The sequence below is a fragment of the Chrysochloris asiatica genome, unplaced genomic scaffold (genome assembly GCF_000296735.1).
Source record: "Chrysochloris asiatica unplaced genomic scaffold, ChrAsi1.0 scaffold00001, whole genome shotgun sequence".
Lineage (NCBI taxonomy): Eukaryota > Metazoa > Chordata > Mammalia > Afrosoricida > Chrysochloridae > Chrysochloris > Chrysochloris asiatica.
The window spans coordinates 26,040,124-26,065,709 of record NW_006408519.1 but is presented as its reverse complement, the minus strand read 5'-3'; the positions used below and the strand labels follow the sequence as shown (position 1 = coordinate 26,065,709).

Here is a 25,586-nt window from a genome sequence, read left to right as displayed (position 1 = left end):
TACAACTTTTCCATGCTGAGTTTATGGAACAGTGCCAACAAGTGGAGATCCAGGCTTTGTGCTATGGTGCCCAAACTTGGAAAATACATGGTGGTTTTAAATGTAAAACAAATTTCACAAAACATGCTAGAGGTTGCTCTTCTTACTGTCTTTATCACATAACAACTGGATATTCACCACATCTTTCAAATTAAGGTCTGAGCCAGGGGGAGACAAAGAACTCTAATCTTTTAGGCAGAGGAAATGTAATATGGAAGTTAGGGTACCGGGTGACAGAAGGGCTGAGAAACCAAGTCAAGAGGATGAGACCAGGTGTTACAAACAATGCAATTAATGAAGGTAGACCGGAGTCCCTACGACTTCCACCCCACCAATAAACACTGGACTCATGGTATGGCACTGTAGGATAAGCACTAGACTGCAAGGTCAGTTTGAACTGCAAGGTCAGCAGTTCAAATCTGCCAACTGCTCCTCGGACACCCTATACGGGGTTGCTATGAGTCAGAACTGACTCAACGGCACTAAACACCAACAGTAAACACTGTGCTAGTCTCACAGAGGGCTGAGAAGCCACCTAAAGATGATTCAACAGCAGGAAGCTACCACCGCCCCTAGGAGAGTGTAGGTCTAACGGGACCCAGAGGTGGTGTGAGTAGAGCCAAGACATTGGGGCCCCTGTGGGCTCTGAAAACCAGAGGGAGATTGGTGGTTCAAACCTACTAGCCATTTAGAAACCCTATGCAGGGTCGTTGTGAGTCAGAACTGACTTGACGGCACTTAACAACAATGACAATCTTGTTTGAAATTCTTCATCTTAAAAAAGGAACTCAAATTATTTAAGCTTAGCATAAAAACCCACTACCACTGTGTTAATTCAGATGCATAGTGACATTACGTGGGGTTTCCGAGGCTATCAATCTTTACAGAAGCACACAGCCTCATCTTTCTCCCACAGAGCAGAACAGACCCCTCACCCACCGGGATCTGCGCCTGCTGGGTCCCATAAAGCCAGGCTGCAGTCCTGCAACCTCAACCCCACCTACAAGCACTGTACTAGAAGCACCAGAGAAGCCAGAGGAAAATGTGCTGAATTCTAAAGTCAAGACTCTCCACAGCCTAAGGAAGTCACATCAGATAAAAAACAAGGCAACAGGAAATTCGAAAATCCAGGTTTCCTATCAGTCAGTATGAGACAAGGCAATCTAGGCAGGGCGTCCTTTGGTCTTTGACCACCAATATCTAAATTTGACAACTTAAATTTGGGCTCTGAGAGGGAGAAAGGAGGGAGAAGGGATGTTAAAAAGGGAGGAGAGAGGGAAAAAGAAGAGGCAACACATCAGTGCACACCAACTGTATGTAGTTCTTTGCAGGTTCTGTGACCACATGCATGGTCACTGGTAGGAGGGAAAGAATATCCCATGAGGCACTAGGAACCCTTATTGTTTGTCTACTCAGCTTTGCCGTTGATATGGTGACCTCCCAGGTACATTAGAACATCAGTCAAATGCCGCTCCAAAATTCACTTTCCGCTCCAAAATTCTGATTGCTTTTCCTTCAATGCCATTATAGTATTTTCAGCATGATTATGACAAATGATTCAAACTCAGCAGAAAAATTTGCTAGTTTTGATGGCTCAAAATGAACATTTCAGGTTCATCTTTTATTTGAAAGTTTAAATGAGAGCTTGGCCTCAATTCCTTGCAGAACTGAAAAGTGATATGACATTCTTCAGTCTTAGAAAGGAGCTGTGTCAGGGCATCAGGCAAAGGTCAGTGCTTACAGAGGTTTAGCTCAAGTGTGCTAGGACCAACAGTCCTTTAAATAAGCAAGAAGACTCCATTTTAAAGATCAATACGAAGATATGAGGGGGCTTTAAAAAGTCCATGGAAAAATGGGATGAAAAGATAATGAATTTTCCTTTAACTTTTTGAAGTCCTTGGTGTGGCGCTGTGGGTTAATGTGTGGACTGCAAATAACCCATTTATTTGGGTTTGAACCCATTTTGGCTAGGGTGCTCCAGGGTCACTATGCGTCTGAACTGACTTGATGGCACTTAACAACAATAACAAACACACACACACACACATATGAAATTCTAACTAGTGCAACTGAAATTCCTACTGTAAAAAAAATCTCACTTTAATTTTGGGACTATAGCGTAGTGGTTACGAGTTGGGCTGCTAATCTCACAGTCAGCAGTTCAAAACTACCAGCTGTTCAGTAGGAGAAAGATGAGGCTTTCTGCTCCTATAAAGATTTACAGCCTCGGAAACCCTATGCATGGTCGCTATGACTCGGAACCGACTCCATGGCACACCACCACCACCATCCATATGACAATGACTTGAAAGAAAAATGCTGAGTGTTCTGGGGAGTAGGAAGAGCATGCACAAATCCACACAAAGGTACACGTTACTGTTGTTGTTGTTAAGTGTCACCAAGTTGGTTCTGACACACAGTAATGCTGTAGCATGTTTCCTAGGAGTGACTGTTGGGTTTGAACTGCTGACCTTAGGGTTAGAAGTCCAGTGCTTATCCTACAGAGCAGGGCACAAACAGGGATCAGTCATTCAATGTTGGGGAAAGGCTGAAGCATATATGAAGAATGCGGGGGTGGGGAGGCCTGAATTTGTGGTTCGTCACACACAACCCTATAATAGAATTAAGCATCCACCCTCCTGCCATGCGCGCATCCATTTTCCTGCCACTTAGGTTTGGATTTGGTCATGTGACTTTATTTAATCAACAGGATAGAGACAAAAAAGAGTAATCTTAATACAATTTTATAAACTTGACCTATACTTATGGATGTAGTAGCTCAAAAGAGGGAACAAATCTTTACAGTGAGAATCATTCCTGCCCCCTTGGTATACAGGGTTGACAAGGATGGGCAACTTAGACCTTGGCTACCCATAATGAGGTGGGGCGGTTTACAAAGGCAAGAAGTGACTGACTTACAAGCTTTCAAGAGGAAGCCTAGTCCCAGAGGGTGCGGGGGAAGGTAGAATCTCCTGATGAAAGGAGATGAGGTAAGACTCTTGTGGTTCAATAATTAATAATTGCTATCAGGACTGATTGTGAATGATGCAAATGTAAAGGTAGACATTTTGTAACAAAAGGAGGGGAGTGGTTGATCTTGCAGTCCAGGAACAGAGGACTCTGGGACCATCAAGGGAGAAAAGCTGAGTGTGGGACCCTGTCCAGAGAAACAGCAACAACAGAGATGGAGTCAGAAACGATGACATGGAGCAGCTGGGGACTCTATACTCAGGGAGAGAGAGGGGCTGTGTGCTAATGGCCAGGGGGGCAGGCTTGTGGGTGTACCCTTTGGTTGTTTGATGATACATGAAGGGAATTGTAATCATGGCAATGAAATGAAATACGGTATGATGAATGTAAAGCTGATATTCTCCCATGTAAACTATCACTCAATTCACAATAAAAAGTTTTTTAAAAAAAAGAGGCTATAGACATATGCTTCTGTTTGGGGGTTGCCCTCTTGTCTTTGGCTTTGACCGTGAGAAGAACGTACTCTAGGTAGCTGCTGTCCCTCTAGCTCGGGCCCCAGCGGAACCCAGGTACTTCAGCCTCACACTATATCTACTGAGAAACAGATGCTTGTTGTCATGTGTTTCTAGGATAAACCACAAGGTCAGTTTGAATTGCAATGTTGATGGTTCAAACTGCTCCTTGGAAAAATATAGAAGGTTGCTATGAGTCGGAACGGACTTGATGTCAATTAACAACAACAACTGAGATTTCTGTGATTAATTGTTATGGAGCAAAAGCTGACACTGAGAGCAAGGGAAGTTCAGCTTGGCGAGAGCAAAGGTTACACACAGATAGTTAGAAAACAGGAAGGGGACTGTTTCAAAAGATCTTACTGGGATGGCCCTACCCTTGAACAGTATCCAGTACCTCTCCCCTGAAAAAAAGCAAAAATATCATCAACCAAACCCCAAGACTGTACTTGGTGAGGCAACCCCATATGCTGAAGCATCGAATTGCTCCCTAGGGTTTTCTTAGCCGTAAGTTTTATGGAAGGAGCCCTGGTGGTACAATGGTTAAAGTGCTAGCCAAAAAGTCAGCAGCCAGCTGCTCCACAGGAGAAAGATGTGAAGTCTGTTTCCATAAAGATTTATAGCGTTGGAAACGCTGTGGAGTTCTACTTTTTCCTATAAATCTTTGTGGAAGTTTTCAAAAAGTTTTAAGCTTTGGAACCAATTATATTAGCTTCCACAGCAATGAGAAAGTAAAATACCAGCTACGGCCTTTAGTTATTGTAATAAAGTCATAATCTGTTCTTTACAAGGAGTCCTGGTATGGAGCTGAGGGTTAATTCGCTGGATTGTAAGGTCGGCTTGTACCACAAGTTTCGCAGTTCAAGCTCACCAGCTACTCCTTGGAAACGCTATACAGGGTTGCTATGAATCGGGACTGACGTGACAGCACTTAACAACACTTTACAAACTAAGAGGACATGATTTGATTGTAATTTTAATTTGTTGATTACTTCAATTAAAAAACAACCACATTATTATCATTTGTGGCCGTTGTTTGGAAAATGATCTTATTCTGGTTACGATTAATTTGAGCAGAAATTGTGAGTCTTCTGTGCTCTTTTCCAGTAGGTTCTACTGCTTTTAGGTGCTTCAAGCAATGTCTTGTATTTTCCTCTGCAAAGCTCCATCTGGCATTTGAATGTTTTTAAAGGCACAAGAGGGAGAAACACACCGAGTTAAATGGTAAAAACAGGCGGAGAGCAGAGTGAAGACTGGGCCAACCTTCTCAAGGCCCTCTCTCGGGTTTCCTAGAAGTCATACTGCTTGGAAAGACTCTTCTCTATGAAAACATCACTCTGTCTCTTTGTGAGGCCAGAGGCTTTGCTTTAATTTAGAGGTGTGGGATGGTTCAAAAATGCTCACAAATTCTTCAATACTCCTCTAACCAAAATGTAGCTCCTAATTCCCCTTGACTTGAGTGGGCTTAGTGTTTCCCTGCTAACAAACAGCATACACTGAAAGTGAAAGCTGGTGATCTCTAAGACGCAGAGAGACAGGAGTTCTCACTCTGAGGACAATGGCCGACATAGTGGGAGAACACTCATGCACCTAGACAAAAAGGCCCACAGGGCAAAGAGCTGAGGTATCCTGCCAACAGCCAGGGAGGCACAGAAATGTCTACCAACAACTACCTGAAGGAGCTTGCAGGGAAATCCTCCAGCACCACAGCACCTGACACATTTTCTGATGACTGAAGCCCTGGGTACCATTTTGACTGCAACCTCCTGAGAGAGCCTGAGCCAGGACCATTAGCAAAACCGTTTCCAAATCTCCGGACCCACAAAAGCTGTGTCTTTTGAAGCCGCTAAGTTTTATGATAATTTTACCAATAAATCACTACACACAGCACTGCTCTCTGCAGCTGTGATTAAAGAATCATCTTGTGATAGAAGAAAAAGAAAACAAAACATGATTCAAAAAGGAAAGAGGAAAAAGCATTTACTTCAGTGCCATAAAGTGATCACGCATTAGGAAAACACAGCCCATCAAGTCTTCAGAGGAAGGTTTGTACAAAAGTGCATTCAGATTAGGCTCTATCAGATAAGTATCAGGAGTTCTGGTAGTGTAGTGGTTACAAGTCGGGCTGCTAACCTCAAGGTCAGCAGTTCGAAACTACCAGCTGTTCCGTGGGAGATTTAGAGCCTCAGAAACCCTATACAGGGTTGCTGAGTCAGAACTGACTCCATAGCACACAATCACCACCACCACCAGATAAGTATTGGAGTCCTGGTGTGGCACTGTAGGATAAGCACTGAACTACTCACTGTAAAGACTGCAGATCAAACCCACTCCTCAGAAACTCTATACAGGGTTGGTATGAGTTGGAACCGACTGAACAGCACTTAACAACAACCTATAGGAATTGGGTAAGAAAAGGAAAAGTCTATTTGCTAGAATTCATCTTTCAAGTAATGAGAGGCAGCAGAGGGAATTAGAGAAGGAAGGCAGCAAACATGCATTTCAGCAGGTTGTTCACAGCAGTGAAAAGAAAGACCATGTCTCATACAGTTGAATGTCAAGTATAATACAAAATTACATGGAGGACTTGTGAATATTTTACTGTCAGCCAGCAAATTACTAGAGATAGAAAGATCTACTGGCCATCTATCTCTCATCAAGCCGATAAAAAATAAAAAATCAGCAAAAGATTCTTTTTGCAGGAATAAACCAGTATACACGGGACATTCAAAATTTCCACAGAAACATTGTTACCATGATTACCGGTTCCTGGCTTTGCTAATAATTCTGAATTTGGGACCAACATTTTCTGCCAAATATCTCTTCAGCTCCAGCAGTTCTTCACAACCACAGGACTATTAAACACTAAGGAGCTGCTTCTCCCTCCCAGCTTTGGGTCTTTGTGGGACTCAGTTTTCTCTCGAGACTTCTGCCAGTTGATTCATGGTTTAACATGGATAGAAGGGCCCAGGTTTGGCCTCAGTGTTGACACAGCCTTCCCCTGCTCTGGCTGCCATTTCTTTGCCTTTGAACACTCCACTGCGGTTGAGTCTGTTCTGACTCAGTGATCCCATAGGACGAGATAGTACTGTTCCTTAGGGGTTTCCAACGTTGTAAACTTTATGGGAGCAGACAGCTTCTTCTTCCTCCTTCTGGTGGGTTTGAACTGTCTATTTTGCAGTTAGTCATCCAACGCTTACCCCAGTGTGACATCAGGGCTCTTTTGTCGCTAAAAGATGCCATTTATTTACAGAGATCAAAGCAAGGCTTATCCCTTCTCTACTTGTTCCGACTCATAGCAACCCTGGATAGGGTTTCTGAAGAGCAACTGATGAATTTGAACCACCGACCTTGCGGTTCAAACAGGCCTTGTGGTCCAGTGCTTTATCCCACAGCGCCATAGCAGGATTCCCAATTTACACGTAGTTGTTTCATAAATGCTGGCACCCATTCTTGTTAAAGGCCACAGCGGTGTCGTCTCCGAAATCCCAACAGCATTTACTTTCTGCATAACTCCGTTAGCACTTAGCAGCTGGTGTTGTAAGGATTTCATATCCCTTCCTTATCCAAACCACATCTTCAGTTTTACCCGCACAAGATAGTGCCTGCATAGGACTAGAGTGAGTGTGTTGGCAGATGCATTTGGTGCTTAAAACGTGACAGCCGTAAATAACAGTATTATCTCACATACTGCCAAGCCAAAAGTCTTACATAAACCCTGCATTCAATAAATATTTACTGATTTATTGTACAAAACAAACCAGATATGAATTTCAGCTGTTATGGATATATAACCTAAACATAAAAATCATTACTTGGATGGTTTTGCTGATGCAATTATTTCTGAAAAATCATGGAAAAGAATTGCCTGAAGAATGAAGTCAGGTACATCTTCTAGTTTTCAGTTAAAAAAAAAGAAAAGAAAGTTAATTTTAAGAACTATCAACCTACACACTTGAGATTGGGTAATATAGGATTCAAGCTCCTCGTGTGGACAATGAAACTTTAAATCCATGGAGTAAGGCAGTACACTGATTGATCATCTGGGATGGATACAGAGAAGTCAGATTTAGAAATGGATTTTCTAGCCAGGAGATAAGAGTTATAATCACACAAGGCTATATAATTCAAGATGGGGTTAAGGACAAAAAAAACCAAGTTCTCAGTCGTTGCAATTCAAGGAACCAAAAGGAACATTGGGTGCTGTACAAAAAAACCCTATTTGCTGTGTTGTTAAGTTGCTGTTAAGTGCTGTAGAGTTGGTTCCGACCCATAGCAACTCTGGATGGAGCTTCCAAGGAGTGGATGGGGAACTTGAACCGCCGATCTTGCAGTTCAAACTGACTTTGCAGTTCCGAGCATTACCTCACAACTCCACACCTGGACTCTGAAACCCTGTTTAGTAGACCCAAAAGGAGACCAGGTGGTACAACTGTTAAGCACTCTCAGCTGCTAACTGAAAGGTTGACAGTTCAAACTCACCCAGCAGCTCCACAACAGAGAGATCTGGTAACCTGCTTCTGACAAGAGTGTTGTTGTTTGTGACTGTGTGTTGTTGAGTCAGTTCTATCTCAAAGCCACCCTGGACAGAGTCTCCAAGAGTGACTGGTGGGTTTCAACTGCCGACCTTGCAATTACTAGTTCAGTGCTCACCCTCCAGTAGCACCGTTACAGTCTAGAAACCCTTTGGATCAATTCTACTCTGCTATCTGGGGTTTTCTGATCTGGAAGTGACTCAATGGCTCCTAATAACGGCAACAGTAAAACCCAAAGTCAGCACTCAGTTGGTGAACCACTGAAATCACCAGTGTACATGCGCAAAAGGCACTTCTCACTTCCTGTCCTCTTCTCTGTATTTGTGAAATACAAGATTTTACTGGTCTACTACATACCCTTTAGGGAGTTATGTCTAGAGGTATGGGAGAAAATGACATCACAGAAATTCGCATTTCCGAGGATTGTCCTGAATGACTTAATCTCTCTAGTCACTCAAGGACTCTGTTTGCTGCTGCAGGATAAGCACTGGGCTGTGAACCAGAAGATCGGGGGTCCAAAGCCACACGCTGCTCCTTGGAAACCCTGTACAGGGTTGCTGTGAGTCGAGATCAACTCGAGAGCATGTAACACCAGCAACAATCATTCAAAGAGTGTTACAGAGCAGGAAAGGTTCAGGCGGGCAAGAAAGGAACCACGACCTCCAAAACCAACAAAGACCACTGGCTCTGTGCTGCCTGAGTCACAGTTTATCCATTACCGACATCAGTATAGGGGACTTGAGGTAGTCACCTTCCTGGTTGGCAGACATTTAGTGCACCGGGAGCGACTCACACGCTTCTCAATTTCTGCTGATTTAGCACCCTGTCACAGGGCCATACCTTTAGAAAAGAACATCAGAACAGTAACTATTTAGGGAGTCCTGGTGTGGCGTTGTGGGCTAATACGTCAGACTGCAAAGTCGTTTGAAAAGCAAGATTGGTGGTTCAAGTTCACCAGCCACTCCTTGGAAACCCTATATAGGGTTGCTATGGGTCGGAATCGACTCAACAGCACTTAACAACAACAACTGTGAACTCCCATTGTGGCATTGCAGGATCAGCACTAGACTTTAAACCACAAAGTTGGCAGTTCAAACCTACCAGCTGCTCCTTGGAAACCCTATACTGGGTTGCTATGAGTTAGAACCGATTCGATGGCACTTAACCACAACACCAACACTATGGGCAAAGGAGTCTTGATATGGTGTTGTAGGATAAACACTGAATTGCTAACTGCAAGGTTGGCAGTTCAAACCTATTAGCCACACCTCAGAAACCCTATAAAGGATCTATGAGTCAAAACCAACTTGATGGCACTTAACAAGTATGGGCAAAATATCATACAAATCATTTCAGACACAATCCCTGCTCTAGGTAAAACAGCTGCTTACTAATAAATGGTGGGGTCAATGGTGAGTGGATCCCAGGTTAAATAAGTGGAGACTTGTGCTCGGGAGTGATCAACAAAAACATCCTACAAGATACAGGAGTGAAACCGGAAGAGTAAGATGTATCCAAGACAGGCAATGCAGAGCTTATCTCCAAAGAGATCAGAACACTGTGTACAAAGGATTAGAGGCAACAATGCACATTAACCATTGGTATGGATCAAGAATGAATGTGGAATGTTACATTCTTTACATCCCAGCTTTGAAACTCTCACCAACATAAAGGGACTCCCACAAAAGATGGATCACATTTTACTTTTTCTTCTGAATTTCATTCAAGAAACTGTATCTTAGAAAATACTGTTTTTACCATTGTCTCTTTTTCTCATTTATTTTTTTCTTGGTTAATATGCAGATTCCAACTTTCTGCATCTCCTTTCATCTGTTTCTGGAGTGGGAGATCTTGGTTAATTATAGAAACTCAGTGAAATTCAATCAAAAGGGTCTTATTATTTTGTTGCATTATTGTACATGCTCAGTACTGCTAAGACCTGTACAGGGCAGAAGAAAAGGTTAGCAGATCTCTATTTTAAAGACACTTTTGTAGGAAAGACAAAATACTGACCCATAAAACTATTACATAAAACAGTGCCTCATATTATTGGAAGACGAGTCACACACAGTTTCTTATTTGAAGTTTAGAGCTGGCCCAGTCTAAACAGGCATATGTGAACCATATGTCAATGTGCCTCATTACTTTCCCTAGGACTGCCTGGTGGTTGTCCTGTCTGGGTATTGCACAGACCTAGGGAGTGGACTCGTGTTTGCCAAGCCTTAGGAGTGATGCTGCCTCTGCCCAGAGGGGCCCTCTTTCTCTCATTCACTCCAAGACATCTTATAGGTGAAGTTGGGGATGCTGACTCTCCTGTTTCATAAAAGTCGATGTGGATTTTAATCTTAAGAATTTTACAGATTACTCAAATTTGTCAATCTCTGGTATAAATAAAAAAGGACTGAAAAGTAGAATCCATTTGTTGTCGTCTGCCATTGAGTCGATTCTGACTCATAATGGCCCCGTAGGGTTTCCTAGGCTGTACTCTGTATACAAGCAGGTCACCAGCTGTTGACTGTCAAGGAGCAGCTGGATGAGGTTCCACACCTGAGCTTCAGGTTAGCAGCCAGTGCTTAACCATTGCACTGCTAATGCTTAGAATTTAGATCTGTTACTTTATCATTGCCTAAACACCAATTTTACCATTGTATAAACACCAGAGTGTCCTGGTGTGACACTGTAGGATAAGCACTGCATTACTAACTGCAAGGCTGGGTGTTCAAACCTACCAGTCGCTCCTCAGAAACTCTACAGGGTTGTTGCCATGACTCGATGGCACATGACAACAACAAACACCACTGCTCTGCACTGCTTCACAGCACCTCCCTCCAAGGCGCTCCAGGGAACAGTGGCCCAGCTTACCTCTTTCTCCTGGGGCCCCCGGCTCGCCTGCATTTCCTGGGAAGCCTGGTGTACCTGGAGGTCCTTGTTCACCGGGGGTTCCAGGAGACCCTGGTCGCCCAGGCTCCCCAGGAGGTCCTTGGATGGTCCGTATGGATGAGGAGTGGCTAGGAATCTGGTTCAGGATGGTTGTGAACCGAGCCATGTGACCTGAGACATAGCGGCAAAAGTTAGCATTCAATGACCGGTGACTGGATGGTGATTTGTTAAGGCTGCTAACTATTTTGTTACACACCACCAAGAGGAAAAGCACATCCAACAAAACCATGTTGAGTTCCAGTTTCAATCTTTTACATTTTACTTTAGATAACGTCTAGGTGCTTCAAGCCGTATCACATGTGTTTGTAATTCTACAGCTCACAACAGAATCTGAGTAAATATCAATGAGAACAAGTCATCAGTTTTATCTTTACCCCCAACATTTATCTGGCCCCTAACTCTGGCACAGCTGTCTCTTTCTCCAGTAATTTCCCCCACAAGTTATTTGTCTTTTTTCGCAACCCACAAAGCCTGACCCACCCTCTTGTTTGCAAATCCCCAGACAAGTGCTCTGTTTCAGCTCACTGCTAAGCTGCCAGATTTTTTTGCAGGAAACTTGACTCGGGCCCTAGCTGTAGAATCTCTCACTAGCTTTGCCTCTCTACCTATCTACTGGTCTCTCTTTCTCTCTGTCTATCTATCATCTACATGAAGGGGTTCAAAAAGTTTGTGGAAAATTCTGTTATCTTTAATTCCATTTTCTACAAACTTTTTGAAGCCCCCTCACATATTTATGGAGTCCTGGTGTGGCGCTGTAGAATAATGCAGTGGACTGTAAATCTTCACGGGAGCAGAAAGCCTCATCTTTCTCCCGTGGAACAGCTGGTAGTTTCGAACTGCTGACCTTGTGGTTCACAGCCCGATTCGTAACCACTACGCTACCAGAGCTCCTTCAATAGATATATAATGACATAAAGATACAGAAATCTAGTACTTGCTTTTCTAATCCTTTAACTTAGTTATATTTGAAAATGAATTTTAAAAATTAAAAGTATGGGTTTATAAGTTATCTGATACCATGATGTCCCATTTTTCCAGCATCATTAAGGGATGAGATGTTTCCTATCTAAGCAATATTTTTAGATCACTATTATCAATCCCTTTTCAACCATTCAGACCTAAGCAGAAATGCACAACCATTGTTAGAAACATTTTTAAATTGATCCAATGCACTGTTTGAGCAGAGGGCAGTGGATGCTACCAGAAATCGTCCCCGGATGGCTCTGGGCTGTCACTCGGCACATCCACTCTGGTTTGGGTGGAATAAGGCATTTCCACATCTGTGTCTGCAACTTCCTCCATCCAGGGGGATTGCCTGCTATCAGTTCTCTAGCTGTCAGCAGACTGGCTTTGCACAGCTTCCCCTGTAACTCTCTCTAGTCTAGTTCTAACATGCTGTGGGCTAAAAGTCAGATAACAGAGCTAGGTAGAAATCATAGTCAAATAAAAAACAAACAGTTGGCATCAAGTCGGCTCCAACTCCTGGTGGTCCCACATGCATTAGAGTAGAACTGTACCCCATAGAGTTTTCTTTTTGCTGTCTGTTTATTTATTTTGTTATTGAGAAAATACACACTTAACATACATCCTGGTGTGGTTCTGTTGGATAAGCACTGAACTACTAACCACAAGGTCAGTGGTTCAAACCCATCAACCACTCTTTAGAAACCATACATAGAGTCACCATGAATTGGAACCAACCCAATGACACTTAAACAACAACATACATCAATTCAACAGTTTCTACATGTAAAATTCAGCGACCCTGATGACGCTCTTTTACTTCTGCAACCATTTTTACCCTCCTTTTCTGAGCTTCTGGCTCCATTGTGATCAAATTACTGTCCCCTGAACTTCCCAGAGTATCTTCAAGTTGCCGTTGTCAGTTTGACCCTCGATGTTGATGTTCAGTGCCATCGAGTCAGTTCCAACTTATAGCAACACTGTGTAGCGTTTCCGAGCCTTTAAATCTCAGGAACAGAAAGTCACATCTTTCTCCCACCGAACGGCTGGCAGGCTCTAACTGCAGACCTTGTAGTCTGCAGTCTAGTGCTTATCGTAAAGAGCAAGTACTCCAGGCAGATGTTTTTTGACTAGTTAAGCTAAACTACTGTTTGGTTATAAGAAGACTTCAGGGGTATTTTTGGTTTAAAGATTATCTTAGGACAAAGGTTTGGGGGCAGGGGGCTCTCCAGAGAGCTTTCAATGGCTGATCTTTTAAAAGGAGATAGCCAGGACTTTCTTACAAGGTACGTCTGGGTGGACTCAAACCTCTAACTTTTTAATTAACAGCTGAATGTGTTAACGATTTGTGCTACCTGGGGACTCCAGAGACTCTGTGTGGGTGTGTGTCTGTGTGTGTGTCTGTGTCTGTGTGTGTGTCTGTGTGTGTGTGTGTGTAAGGCGCCATCCAGTCGGTTCTGACTCATAGCAGCTCTACATACAACAGAACTTAACACGATCTGGTCCTGCACCATTATCCTCACAGCTGTTCATGCTTGAGCCCAGCTAAATGCTAAGTTCTGAGTCTGAACAGAGGGAATGAAGTTAGGAGCCCAAAGGGACCTGAGATGATGGCTGAAGTGCCAGAAAGAGACTCTGACAGGCACTGGTGATGAACTTCCCTGCAGTCGCCTCTAGTTCTTTCCCTCACAACAATACTGCCGGGTAGGGATTCTTTAGTTTACATACTGTTTCAGCTGTCTCGTCTAAGCCCCTCCTAGAAGTCATTCATAGGAATTTGAAAAATGCTATAGGGAAATACTCATATTTTGAACCTCCAATTTTTTTAACATGTTTTTAATAACCATAGATTCACACATAATTTGTATTCCACAGTGGAATAAGACAGCCAAGTATTACAACATTTTCCTCATATTTGTGGTCAGTGAATCACTTTAGAATTTATCCCTTAGGTTTACTTAAAAGAAATCTGTTCATTTGCATTGTCTATTCAAAATGAGAAACCTCCAAAACATACAAGTTAGCTTTGGATGTATTCTATTTCAAAAGTGACAGATGCTCAATTTCTCCTTTATAATCGATTTTGTTTTTAAAGATTCTCTTTGGGCATTAAATTTGTACAGTTTCAGTGAACAGGTGAATTCTGTTTCTTTTTCTCTTACATACGTATATTTAAATTAGTTTGGACAATATGAAATATAATGAAATGATGCTAAATTATAAGGACCATAACTACTGCATCTGAAGAACATGAGCTTCAGAATCTGTTTGCTCTGAGAGGTTGTTTTAATTGAAAACTCCTCTAACTTCTGAAGGCCCTTCTTTATTGTCTCCCCCTTAGTGAGATCTAGGTTAATTCATAACTGAAAACAGAATTTTAGATGTAGACAACAGGGTCTTCTTGGGCACTTTCGGGTTTCCCCTGGCTTACCTTCCAAACTTCCCAGTGTTAAAATAAATGACATGTTGGTAGGGAGATGTTAACCTTGGAGATAGGGGGTTTGACAGCAGAGTTAGGTCAGAGTTGGGTGGGTTTGAGAGAAACATTTCATCTCTACTTGGCCTCAGATCTTCCTGGAACTGAACTAATTATTGACAAAAAATAAGGACCCACACTAACAACCCTGTGGATAGGTTACTAAGATGAAGCCTAGAGTGAGAGGGTAGGGGGAAGTGTACAATGTGGGTCTGTATAAAAGCAAATGGGCAGGAAATCAGTCATTAACTTCTGTGCTACGGGAAAGTTCAAGGAGCTCTGGTTGCATAGTGGTTATGAGTCAGGCTGCTAATCACAAGGTCAGCGGTTCCAAACTACCAGCCATTCCACCGGAGAAAAATGAGGCTTTATGCTCCCATAAATATTTATAGCAATGGAAACCCTATGCAGGGTTGCTATGAGTAGGCACCAACTCCACAGCTCACCACCACCACCATGGGAACATTCAGATTTAAAATGAAAAAAAAAAAAAAATTAAGCAGGCATATCATATCAAGTATGTTCTTATCAAGTAATTTTTGGCATGAAGCCCAAGTGTCATATCAAATGACACATCAAGCCTAGCCTAGTGTCTGCATGTTTGGCATAAAGCCCAAGGACTAAAGGGTAGAACCATAGACCAACAAAAGGCAAACACACGGGAAATGGATCAGACAGATATACTGATTCCAATGTAGAGTTAATGAAAATCAGCACTATGAATCATCTCTTTGGAGACAAGTTTCTGATGACACTGTCTGGCAGCTTGCAAGTGCTAAGCACTTGAGGGGGTTGGAAATCTATCCATTTGGAGAAATGAGGAAGGAATAGTGAATTTGACCTGGGCAGCCAAGCTCCTTCTTAACCAGTTTATTGACCAAAAGGATCGCTCTTGGAGAGACGACAAAGAAGAATTTGGCCAGAGTACCACTGACGTAAAGATTTACAGCCTTGGAAACCCTCTTCAGGGTCGCTATGGGTCGGAACCGACTCGATGGCACTTAACAACAACAACCACTGATGTAAGGAATCCTGGTGGTGCAATGGTTAAGCATAACCGAAAGAAAGGTGGTTAGAACCGAACCAGCAACTCTGTGGGAGAAAAGACCTGCCAATGTGCTTCTGTACCAATGATAGCCCAGCAAACCCTATGGGGCAGTTCTACCCTGTTTACATCCCTATGGAATTAAGTCAAAGGCCAGCAGCAACCACTGAAGTTGAAGTATAGCACAGTCTGTAAGAATGAAGGTGGATCAGGGATGAGCAGCAGTAGAGCTTCTGTGTGAGCAGTAAGAGAAGCTCAGAGGAGTTTTCCTTAGTCACTGCACTCCCAGGGAAGGGAGCTGAGAAGCCACATGGGTAACTACAATGCACTTACTCTGGATGAGCTGTTCACACACCTGGCGCGCCACTGCCCTCACCATGGCTTGAGACTGCAGATCTCCCTGCAGGAGACAAAGCACACTCCTAACTCTCAGCCCCAAGCCCAGTTACACGGCCAGGATCATGCAATGGATTCACCCACCGTTCCTATCAAGGCTCTTCAGCTGCTCGGAGCAGGGAGGATTGACCACCATGCTGCATCCTGAGCACCAAAGAGTTCCCAAAAGTGTTCGTTAAATTAAAAAGCTCAAGGAATTATTTCTGATCTCAGATTCTAAAAAATTTGACAGTTCTGAAACAAATTCATATATATTTAATGCATCCTTTATGCTCTTTAATGCTCAGAAAGTAGAGACCTGATGTGGTGCTGTGGGCTGATGCACTGGACTGCAAAGACAGTTTGAACCACAAGGTCACTGGTTCAAGATCACCAGCTGCTTCTTGGAAACCCTATAGAGGGTTGCTATGGGTCAGAACTGACTTGATTGCACTAAACAACAACAATGCTTTCAAAGACAGCACTTTCTCAAGAAGCAGCTTATTTAATGCTATTAGTAACTCAGAAAAAAGAAGTTAAACTGATTGCATATAGCTCAGCAGAATTAAACACTGTGTCCCTGGTTTCGTAGAGGTAACTGGATGAGCTAAGATTGAGACTTAATTCAGATTGCAAAGTCACCACTTGTTCTATGATAATTCATTGAACAATAATATCTTTCTGAAAGGAGACAGAAGGCCCTCAATATGAACTGATTTAAGTTCTGGGCTCAGTTGTTTTTTTTTTTAAATTCTGTGCCTACCTTGCTGGGTGCTAATATGGATCCATCAAGAAAAGCACGAGCCCAAATCCACTACTTGGACACTTTCCCATCCATTACATACTAGTTAGTAGTCCCTGACTTACAAAGGGGTCTGTTTCAACTACTCCAATGTCATTAGGTTCTGATGTATGCCAAACGCCTCATTACTAATGAATAACTGATGCTTATGGTACAAAAATGCTGAATCAGATCACACTGCAGGCCTGGTCTACAATGACATCCAAGTGTAACGACTGTCGAGTGTGACCCATTGTTGTGTGTCATTTGAACTGAACACTGCCCAACTTTCTATGCACTATGACTCTTGACATGGACACCAACTACACAGTAGACCAGGCCAGAAACTACTATATGGCAGTGTTTTTAAATATTAAATCATAAAACTGAACATCTGCAAGCAAACATCTGACAAAGATGACAGCAGTAAATTACATGCTACAACATTACACGTAGCACATATTATTAGCAATAAGATGTACCAAAAAAAAAGGAGAAGATAGTTGTATGTGAAGTTTGTCATAAGTCAGGGATGACCTGTAGTGTCCTCATGAAGTCCACGCTGACATTAGACAAGTTTGATTCTCCTCATTTGATCCTTACAGAATGGTCCTTTAGCTGGGTAGGAGTAGGTATGTAACTACAAACTAGATTTTCTGACTTCCAGCCCACAGGGCTTTCTTCAGTTGAAAATATACTCACACTCAAATGAGTTGGAGAGAGAGAGGAGAGAAGAAACAGCACAAAGTAATGAATAATAGTAAATAGTCAGCATCAGGATATGAAGGCAATGAAGCTGGAGGATACTTACTCGTTCCCCTCGTTCTCCCTTTAATCCAGGGACACCCTGCAAATATTTATAGACTGTCAGATTACTCATAACATTGCACTCAGCTGACCATAATTATAATGTATCATTTGTTATTCTATGAAGGCATCTTTCTTAGCCCAAGTCATGCTGCAACAAAAATAGATATAAAACATCAGTAATAAAACAAACAGGGTCTTGTAACTCGGTTACACAAATACTCATTTCAATCTCTTACTCCTATAGCATCTTTATGTATGACACAGTAATTTTTGGTATGACATTGCGATTACATATCAATACTGTTTTATATCATACATTAGGTCATTCACATGGTTCTACATTAAATGCTATATTTATGTATTGAACTCTACTGATAGTTCTGAATTTATTCCACAAATCTCTGATGGATAAATTACTCCATGTTTTTAGGATTCGCAGAGAATATCAGAAAGATGTTTACCTATGCTTTATTGACTACACAAAGGCTTTCGATTGTGTGGATCATGACAAGCTATGGACAACATTGAGAAGTATGAGTATTCCAGAACACTTAATTGCACTTCTGAGAAATCTGTACCTAGACCAAGAAGCAGTTGTTTGAACAGAACATGGGAACACTGAATGTTTTAAAATTGGGAAAGGTGTGAGACAGGGTTGTATTCTTTCACCATACTTATTCAACCTGTATGCTGAGCAAATAATACGAGAAGCTGGGTTCTATGAAGAAGAATGTGGCGTCAGGATTGGAGGAAGACTCATTAATAACCTGCGATATGCAGATGATACAACCTTGCTTGCTGAAAGTGAAGAGGACTTGAAACATTTACTGATGAAGATCAAAGAACACAGCTTTCAGTATGGATTGCATCTCAATGTCAAGAAAACAAAAATCCTCACCATTGGACCAATAAACAACATTCTTATCAGCAGAGAAAAGATTGAAGTTGTCAAGCACTTCATTCTTGGATCAACTATCAACGTTCACGGAAGCAGCAGTCAAGAGATCAGACGACGTATTGCACTGAGCAAATCTGCTGCACAGGAACTTTTTAAAGTGTTGAAGAGCAGAGATGTCAGCTTGAGGACTAAGGTGCGCCTGACCCAAGCCATGGTATTTTCAATAACCTCACATGGATGTGAAAGTTGGACAGTGAATAAGGAAGATCGTAGAAGAATTGATGCATTTGAGTTGTGGTGTTGGAGGAGAATACTGAAAGTGCCATGGACTGCCAAAAGAACCATTAGATTTGTTTTGGAAGAAGTGCAACCAGAGTGCTCCTTGGAGGCCAGGATGGCTAAGCTTCGTCTCTCATACTTTGGACATATTGTCAGGAGAGAACAGTCGCTAGAGAAGGATGTCATGCTGGGTAAGATGGAGGGTCACAGAAAAAGAGGAAGACCTCCAACGAGATGGAGCAGCCAGGTAGCATCATTGATGGTGTCAAGTGTGGCAGCGGTAGTGAGGTTGGCCCAGGATCGGACATTGTTTCGTTCTGCTGTGCATGGGGTTGCTATGAGTTGGTTTTGACTCGATGGCACCTGACAACAACAACAACAACATTAAAGAAAATCTCTCCTCCCAGCTGAAGAGTTCAAATCAAATCCAAACTAAGTGCCATCAAGTCAATTGTGACTCTGAGAGTCCCTATCGGGCAGAGTAGAACCGGTCTGTAGGGTTTCTGAGACTGTCAATCATCGGAGACAGCCTCACCTTTCTCCTGGAAAGCAGATTAAATATGAGATGATGAGATTTGTGAAGTTCCACAATCACACTATTTCCCACCCAGCATGATAGCACACAATTCCACTTTAGTTATTTTCCTATCAATACAAGGAACTCATATTTTTGTGAATTCTCAGCTGAATTATTATTTTGTTACACAGCTTAACTACTCTTTGACCCATAAGGGACTTTACTATTATTTTTTAACTACTGAAAAAAGTGTTTTCAGCATTTCTGCAGTGAAAATTATGCTTATAATGCAAAACATGTTTCTTCAGAAAGATTTCTTCTTTTTTTCCAACTCTGAGGCAATGTAACAGGTTCACTGAATGATGTTTTTAGAGTCCCTACGGAAAAGATGATGAATGTCATTTGCTGATGGAATTTGTCACACTGTTAGGACTGTTCCTGGCTGGTTCTTCATGCTCGACAGGTTCCAAACCAATCTCAGTGTCATTTCCAAATTTATTTGGTTAACTATCACCCAAACAGAGAAGGATGAAAAATATAAAGGAAGCATCCCAGTCTTTACCCAGAAAACAGATCCTCAATACATGTGGCATCTTTTGGCATCTAAGTTTCTGAAGGCAGGATGTGTATTTAGCTTATGGGCAAGATATCACCACCTCCTAGAGCTTTGCCTAGTACATGGCAGGCATTCAATAAATGAATAAATGAATGGTTGACTTTCACTCCAAGTCTGGCTAACAAGTCCATTTGTGTTTCTTGTAAATGTCTTGATTTAAATGGAAAGAAAGGGGGAAACATATCAAACATACTATATTTAGGAAGGACTTCTGGGTGTGGTGCAATATAATAAGGACTGGACTTTAAACCACAAGGTAGGTGATTCAAACCCACCAGCTGCTCAAAAATCCTATACAGGGTTGTCATGAGTTGAAATCAACTTAACCCCTCTTAACGACAACAACAAATTTATGTAGTGACCCTAGTGGCACAGTGGATTAAGCATTGGACTGCTAACTGCAAGGTCTGTGGTTCAAAGTCATTAGTTGCTCTGTGGGAGAAAGATGGGGCTGGCTGCTCCCATGATTCACAGTCTCAGAAACACTGAAGAGCAGTTCTACTCTGTCCTCTAGGTCACTGAAAGGGGGACGCAAGTTGATGGCAACGAGAGGGTATACTCAGATAGAGGGCTTCTAGATCACTAAGCAAATAATCGATTTGATTAAAATGAACCCAGTTTCTATGTTTAAAAAGTTTTCACATAAGTAAGATATCCAAGGTATCCTGATTACTTCTTGGGGGTAAAATGTACTGGCCATGCCATCCTCCCTCAACCCTTGTACTATTGCTGGCCATTGCGTTGGCTCTGACTCCTAGTGACCTCAGGTATAAGGGACGCAATGTTGCTTGGGCTCCATGAATGGCCAAGTCCCTGAAGATAGTAATGTCCACTGGTGCATCTAACTGGACACTTACATCCCCACTGAATAAATATTGGGTAGAAACATCAGATTTTAAAGCATGAGATGTAAAACAGACACAAAAATCACTGAACAAAAGTTTCCCCGTTTTTAAAAATTAAGAAATTATGCATAAAACCAAATCCCTTGCTCTCAAGTTGATTTTGACTGACAGAGACCCTACACTATACCAGACTTGAGTAGAAATGCCCTGCGGGTTTCCAAGGCTGAACAGTTTTATGGGAGCAGACTGCCACGTCTTTCTTCTGTGGAGTGGCTGGTGGGTTCAAATCACTGATGTTTAGATCTGTAGCCAAGCACATTTAACCAGTGAGCCACCCAAGAACTGTTCTCATTGTTTTTGGCATATTAACTCATTTAATCTTTATGTCAGCCTTGCCAGTGACCCTGAGTTAAATTGAACTCGGTTGAGTTGATAGATGGTCCTATAGGTGTCAGAATAGACCTGTGCGCCTTAGGTTTTCAGTGGCTGATTTTCCACCAAGTCTTTCTTCTGAGGTACCTCTGCATGGACTCAAACCAGTCATGTGAGCTATTTACAGTCATGTGAGCTATTTACAGTCACATGAGCTATTTACCCAGGACTCTATGACATAATAATGACTGTGACACACAGTTGTTGTTAAGTGCTGTAGAGTCGTTTCCGACTCACAGTGATCCTGCAGAGTGTTTCAAGGCTTTTAAAATCTTCGCGGGAGCAGAAAGCCTCATCTTTCTCCTGTGGAGCAGCTGGGGGTTTGAACAGTGGATCTATCTTCTGTTCCAATGGATAAAATACATTTTTCCTGATTCAAATAAAGCAGAACAAATAAACACGCATCCCTGAACCCTTAACTCATGTAATTTGGATTAGGTCTTAATGTGAGCCATTTTTTGAAATCTATTTTATATTGAATATTTTTATTCCTGTATCAATATACTTCTTGACATTGGATTTGCTATAATTTATTCAGTTGACTTGTTCAAAACTGTTTGAAATTTATAGGAAGAGATTACAGTGGAAACCTGAATGATAAAGTAAATGAACATCATCAGCTGTTGGTATCTATTAGTATATACTGACAGATGTGTTTCAATGAACCTGAAATTCTTCAAACTCAGGTTTTATTAAGTAGTTGAAGGACACAGTTAGGAAGTCAGTGAAAGATGTATTTACTGAAATATCCGTACAGCAAGAAATGATTTTTCATTCCAACTTTTCTGACATCGCTCCTTTGATTTTTACAAAATAAAACATAAACAAAATAAAAATTCCTGAGCAAGTCAGAGCCTATAACTTCACCAAAGTATGCTTTGATGGAAAACACTTATTCCCTTTAGTTGGAGGCAGGAAAAAGCAGCACATTTCCCCTTAATTTCAGGAACACTTGAAATGTAAAGAAAAGAAAATACAGTAGCTACATTCATAGAGTCACAGAATTTTCAAGCTGAAGGAAAGAGGAATAATCTCATGTTCCAAGTCCCACATAAGAAAGATGTCCACTAAACAAAATCCAAACATCCTACCCTGGAAATACAGATCTTCTGCAATCTGGCCTCCAATCTATTTGCATAATCTTCTACTATTTCCCTAAACATCAGTCTAACTAGAAAACAAACATACATTCATTCACTCTTTCAATAAATATTCACTAAGTACTTTCGAGGGGTCAGAAGGCGCTCTGATGGCACTGTGGTTAAAACACCTGACTGTGAATAGAAAGGTCAGTAGTCCAAACTCACCAGCTGCTCCAAGGGAGAACGATGTGGTAGTTTGTTTCTGTAAAGATTTACAGCCTTGGAAGCCTTATTGGGCAGTTCTACTCTGACCTATAGGTCGCTAGGAGTAATTCAACAGCAATGGTTTGGGTTTGGGTTAGGCAGCACATGGAGTCCCTGGATGGTTTGAAAGGTTAAGATGCTCAGCTGCTAACTGAAAGGTTGGAGGTTCAAGTTCACAAGCCCGGCAATCAATTTCCGAAAACGCAGCCACTGAAAACCCTGTGGGGTACAGTTCTACTCTGACAGACATGGCATTGTCAGGAATTGCAGTCACCTTGGTGGCAGCTGGTTTATATGTCAGATACTGAGCTAGGGCCTAGGAATAGAAGCGTGAGCATGAAAAATTGCCTGCCCTCAAGGAGCTCTCCTATGAGTGAAGGGGTGGAATGAAGTACCTAACTCAGCTGGCAGGTGAGGGTAACATGACACAGGAAGTGCCCATTCAGGAGGAAGGGTGGCTAGGAGTTCAGCAGGTAGGGGGAAAAGGAGAAAGCATCCCAGAAAGACTGAAGAGCATCCCAAAAGCAAAGAAAAAATGTAGCATACATTTTAGGAGCTTTCAATGATTTTGGGTGATTCAACTCCAAGTGAAGGGATGGCAGGAGATTACGATCATGAAAAGAGTCTGAGTCACACAGTGAAGGGCTAGCAATATGGAATATTTGGGACCTGTGCTCTGGTAATAATGTGAAGATTTCAACTAGAATTGTACTGGACAGATCTTAAGGCAGTTGAAGAATGGAGCAGACTATGGCTTGAATAGAAGCAAGAGGTTCGATTGAAGCTTTGTGATCATCTAGGTGAGAAATGAGGAGGGCCTGCGTAAAATTGGCTACTCAGTAAATTGTTTTAAATGAATGAATCAGGTGACTGTGGTCCACAGAGGTTTGGTGAGTTGCCTAAATGATGTGGCTCCCACAACTAGATGGGGTTTTATTCGGGCCAGATTTCAACCCAGGTGTCCTGTACCTGAGGCTGCACTCTTGAAATGATGTCACACTGGATCTACCTGCCTACACTGAATGCAAGCTACACACACTGCCCAGCAGTAAAGCTTCCGTGGAGTCCTGGTGAGGAACTGTAGGATAAGCACTGAACTGCTAACTGCAGGTCTGTAGTTCAAACCCATCTTGGAAACCCTATACAAGATCTCTATAGGTCAGAACTAACTCGATGGTACTTAACAACAACAATAAATAGTTTCAGTGCTATACGCCTCACTGCAGGGTAGGCACTGTACTTAATTTAATGTTTAAAACTTAGGGAGGAATTATGACCACAGCAGCTGCCATGCACATACTGACTGGAAAGTCATTGGCAGCAAACAGTGTGCATGAAAGCAAGTGTTTCTGGCCCAGACTATAGGAAACACGTTGCTATTTTCAGTGGGGCAGTCTGTCTTTCTTGGTTTCTCTCCCTTCTACTTTCCTAGACAGAAATCCATGGGAAATCAATCAAGGCCTTAACACCATGACAGGGCGCCTGCTCTGCTAGTCACACCAGCTGGCTGCCAGCAGGCATCTGGGAACTCACGGCTCAAAGCAGGAGCCTGGACAGTTCAGAGAACAATTTGCTTTAGAAAAGGCATCTCCAGAATCTTCAAGGTACCCCCACTGGTTTCTATTCACCACATGGTTTCTGCTTATGATCAAAGTGTCAATGGTATGAGGACCTGCATGCCACCATCAAAGGACCACTTTGCCTATTTATAGCATTCATATAAGTATTTATAGGTTTCCTGGTGTGGCATTGTGGGTTAAGTTGCTGGACTGCAATGTTGGCGGTTCAAGCTCACTAGCCGCTCCTTGGAAACCATATACAGGGTCGCTATGAGTCAGAACTGATTCAACAGCAGTTAACAACAATAGCATTCGAAATCCACATTTTTAGCAAGTATTTTCTTTTTGGATAAAGAAAGAAAAAAAAGTAGAGTTTAAGCCAGAACTGCACTTTTGCAGGATGATAAGCAGAGTTGGACCGAGACTTAGATCATGAGGACCGTGTCTCCCTGAGCTCCTCTTATAACCCCATCTTCCTCTCCTAAGATCCCTACTCTTCTTTCCATCGTATCCTGTTGGATCAGGATCAACCCATGGTCTGTTCTTTCCCAGCTTGGATTAAGGGAAACTAGTGCTAGGTGAGGTTAATAGGAATGCAGAGAACAACAACAACAACAAAATCATCCTATGTAAAAATACATCTGTTTATTGTCTAACCAATAATTTTTGGTCTTTCTGGTTTTGTTTTCAAAGCCTTAAATCCCTAGTATTATCTGGGACTTTCTGAGAAACAGGTTTAGTCTGTCCTGTCTCAGATACTTTGACCAGAAACCCCTGATCTCTGAGTCTTGAGAACTGTGATTCCAAAGATCACCTTTTAGGAGACAGTCTGAAAACTATAGCAGGAAAGAGTGTGGTTTATGGTCTCTCTTCTGGTGAAGAATCGCTTAGGATTGAACGAACAGTTCCGTATGCAATGAAAGGATGGTGGAGCTAAGAGAGAGCAAGTGAGCTCGGGTACAACACGCCCACCTTTCCAATGGGTGTGCTCACATGTGTGGATGTCTGTGGGCATGACCACACTTGTAACATGCTTTTGGATAAAAAGAGTATGCAGATGAAGCAATCTGTAAGTGTTCTGAACAGCACAGAGTTGGAATGAGAAGACAGCTTTTTGTCAAATGACTACTAAGGGCAGCATTTATTTGGATGAATGGTAGATGCATTCTCTGAAATCTAGATGCATTCCTCTATGTTCATTCTCGAGTGCAGCTAAGCCTAGGAGAGGACTCTGAGAATGGAATGCTTGGTTGAAATGGGCTTCAAGAATAAAGAAGAGCCAATAGACTCCTGTGAACCCGGGTGGAGACCTGGTTGGCCAAAGTATGGCAAGACCTGGGGAGTCTTGGGCCCAGAGTCAGTGACATAGCCACAGAGGACTAGAGTGGAGAGTGAAGCATCCAGCTGATAAGAAGAGAGGGCATATGCATAAGAACATCCACACTTGCAGATAATACCCACTTGACCTGGCTTCAATGACTGGATGATCAGAGCTCAACTAGAAGAAGAAAAAAAGAGGAAAAAAAGAGTAATCTGATACAATTTGATGAACTTGACCTACACCTAGGGATGCAGTAGCTCAAAAGAGGGAACAAATTTTTACTGCAAGGATCATTCCCACCCCCTCCATACACATAGTAGACAGGGA

At 42.2% G+C, this 25,586-nt stretch overlaps 1 protein-coding gene across 1 annotated transcript in view; it reads right to left on the bottom strand.

Moving 5' to 3' along the window:
- COL14A1 (collagen, type XIV, alpha 1) overlaps positions 1-25,586 on the bottom strand; it is a 217,518-nt gene that overhangs the window by 12,789 nt on the left and 179,143 nt on the right. The window contains exons 42-44 of the mRNA XM_006830676.1: positions 17,448-17,483; positions 15,814-15,880; positions 10,919-11,107 (exon numbers count right to left, since the gene is read on the bottom strand). Coding sequence (XP_006830739.1) covers positions 10,919-11,107; positions 15,814-15,880; positions 17,448-17,483 — 292 coding nt within the window. The remainder of the gene's footprint in view (positions 1-10,918; positions 11,108-15,813; positions 15,881-17,447; positions 17,484-25,586) is intronic.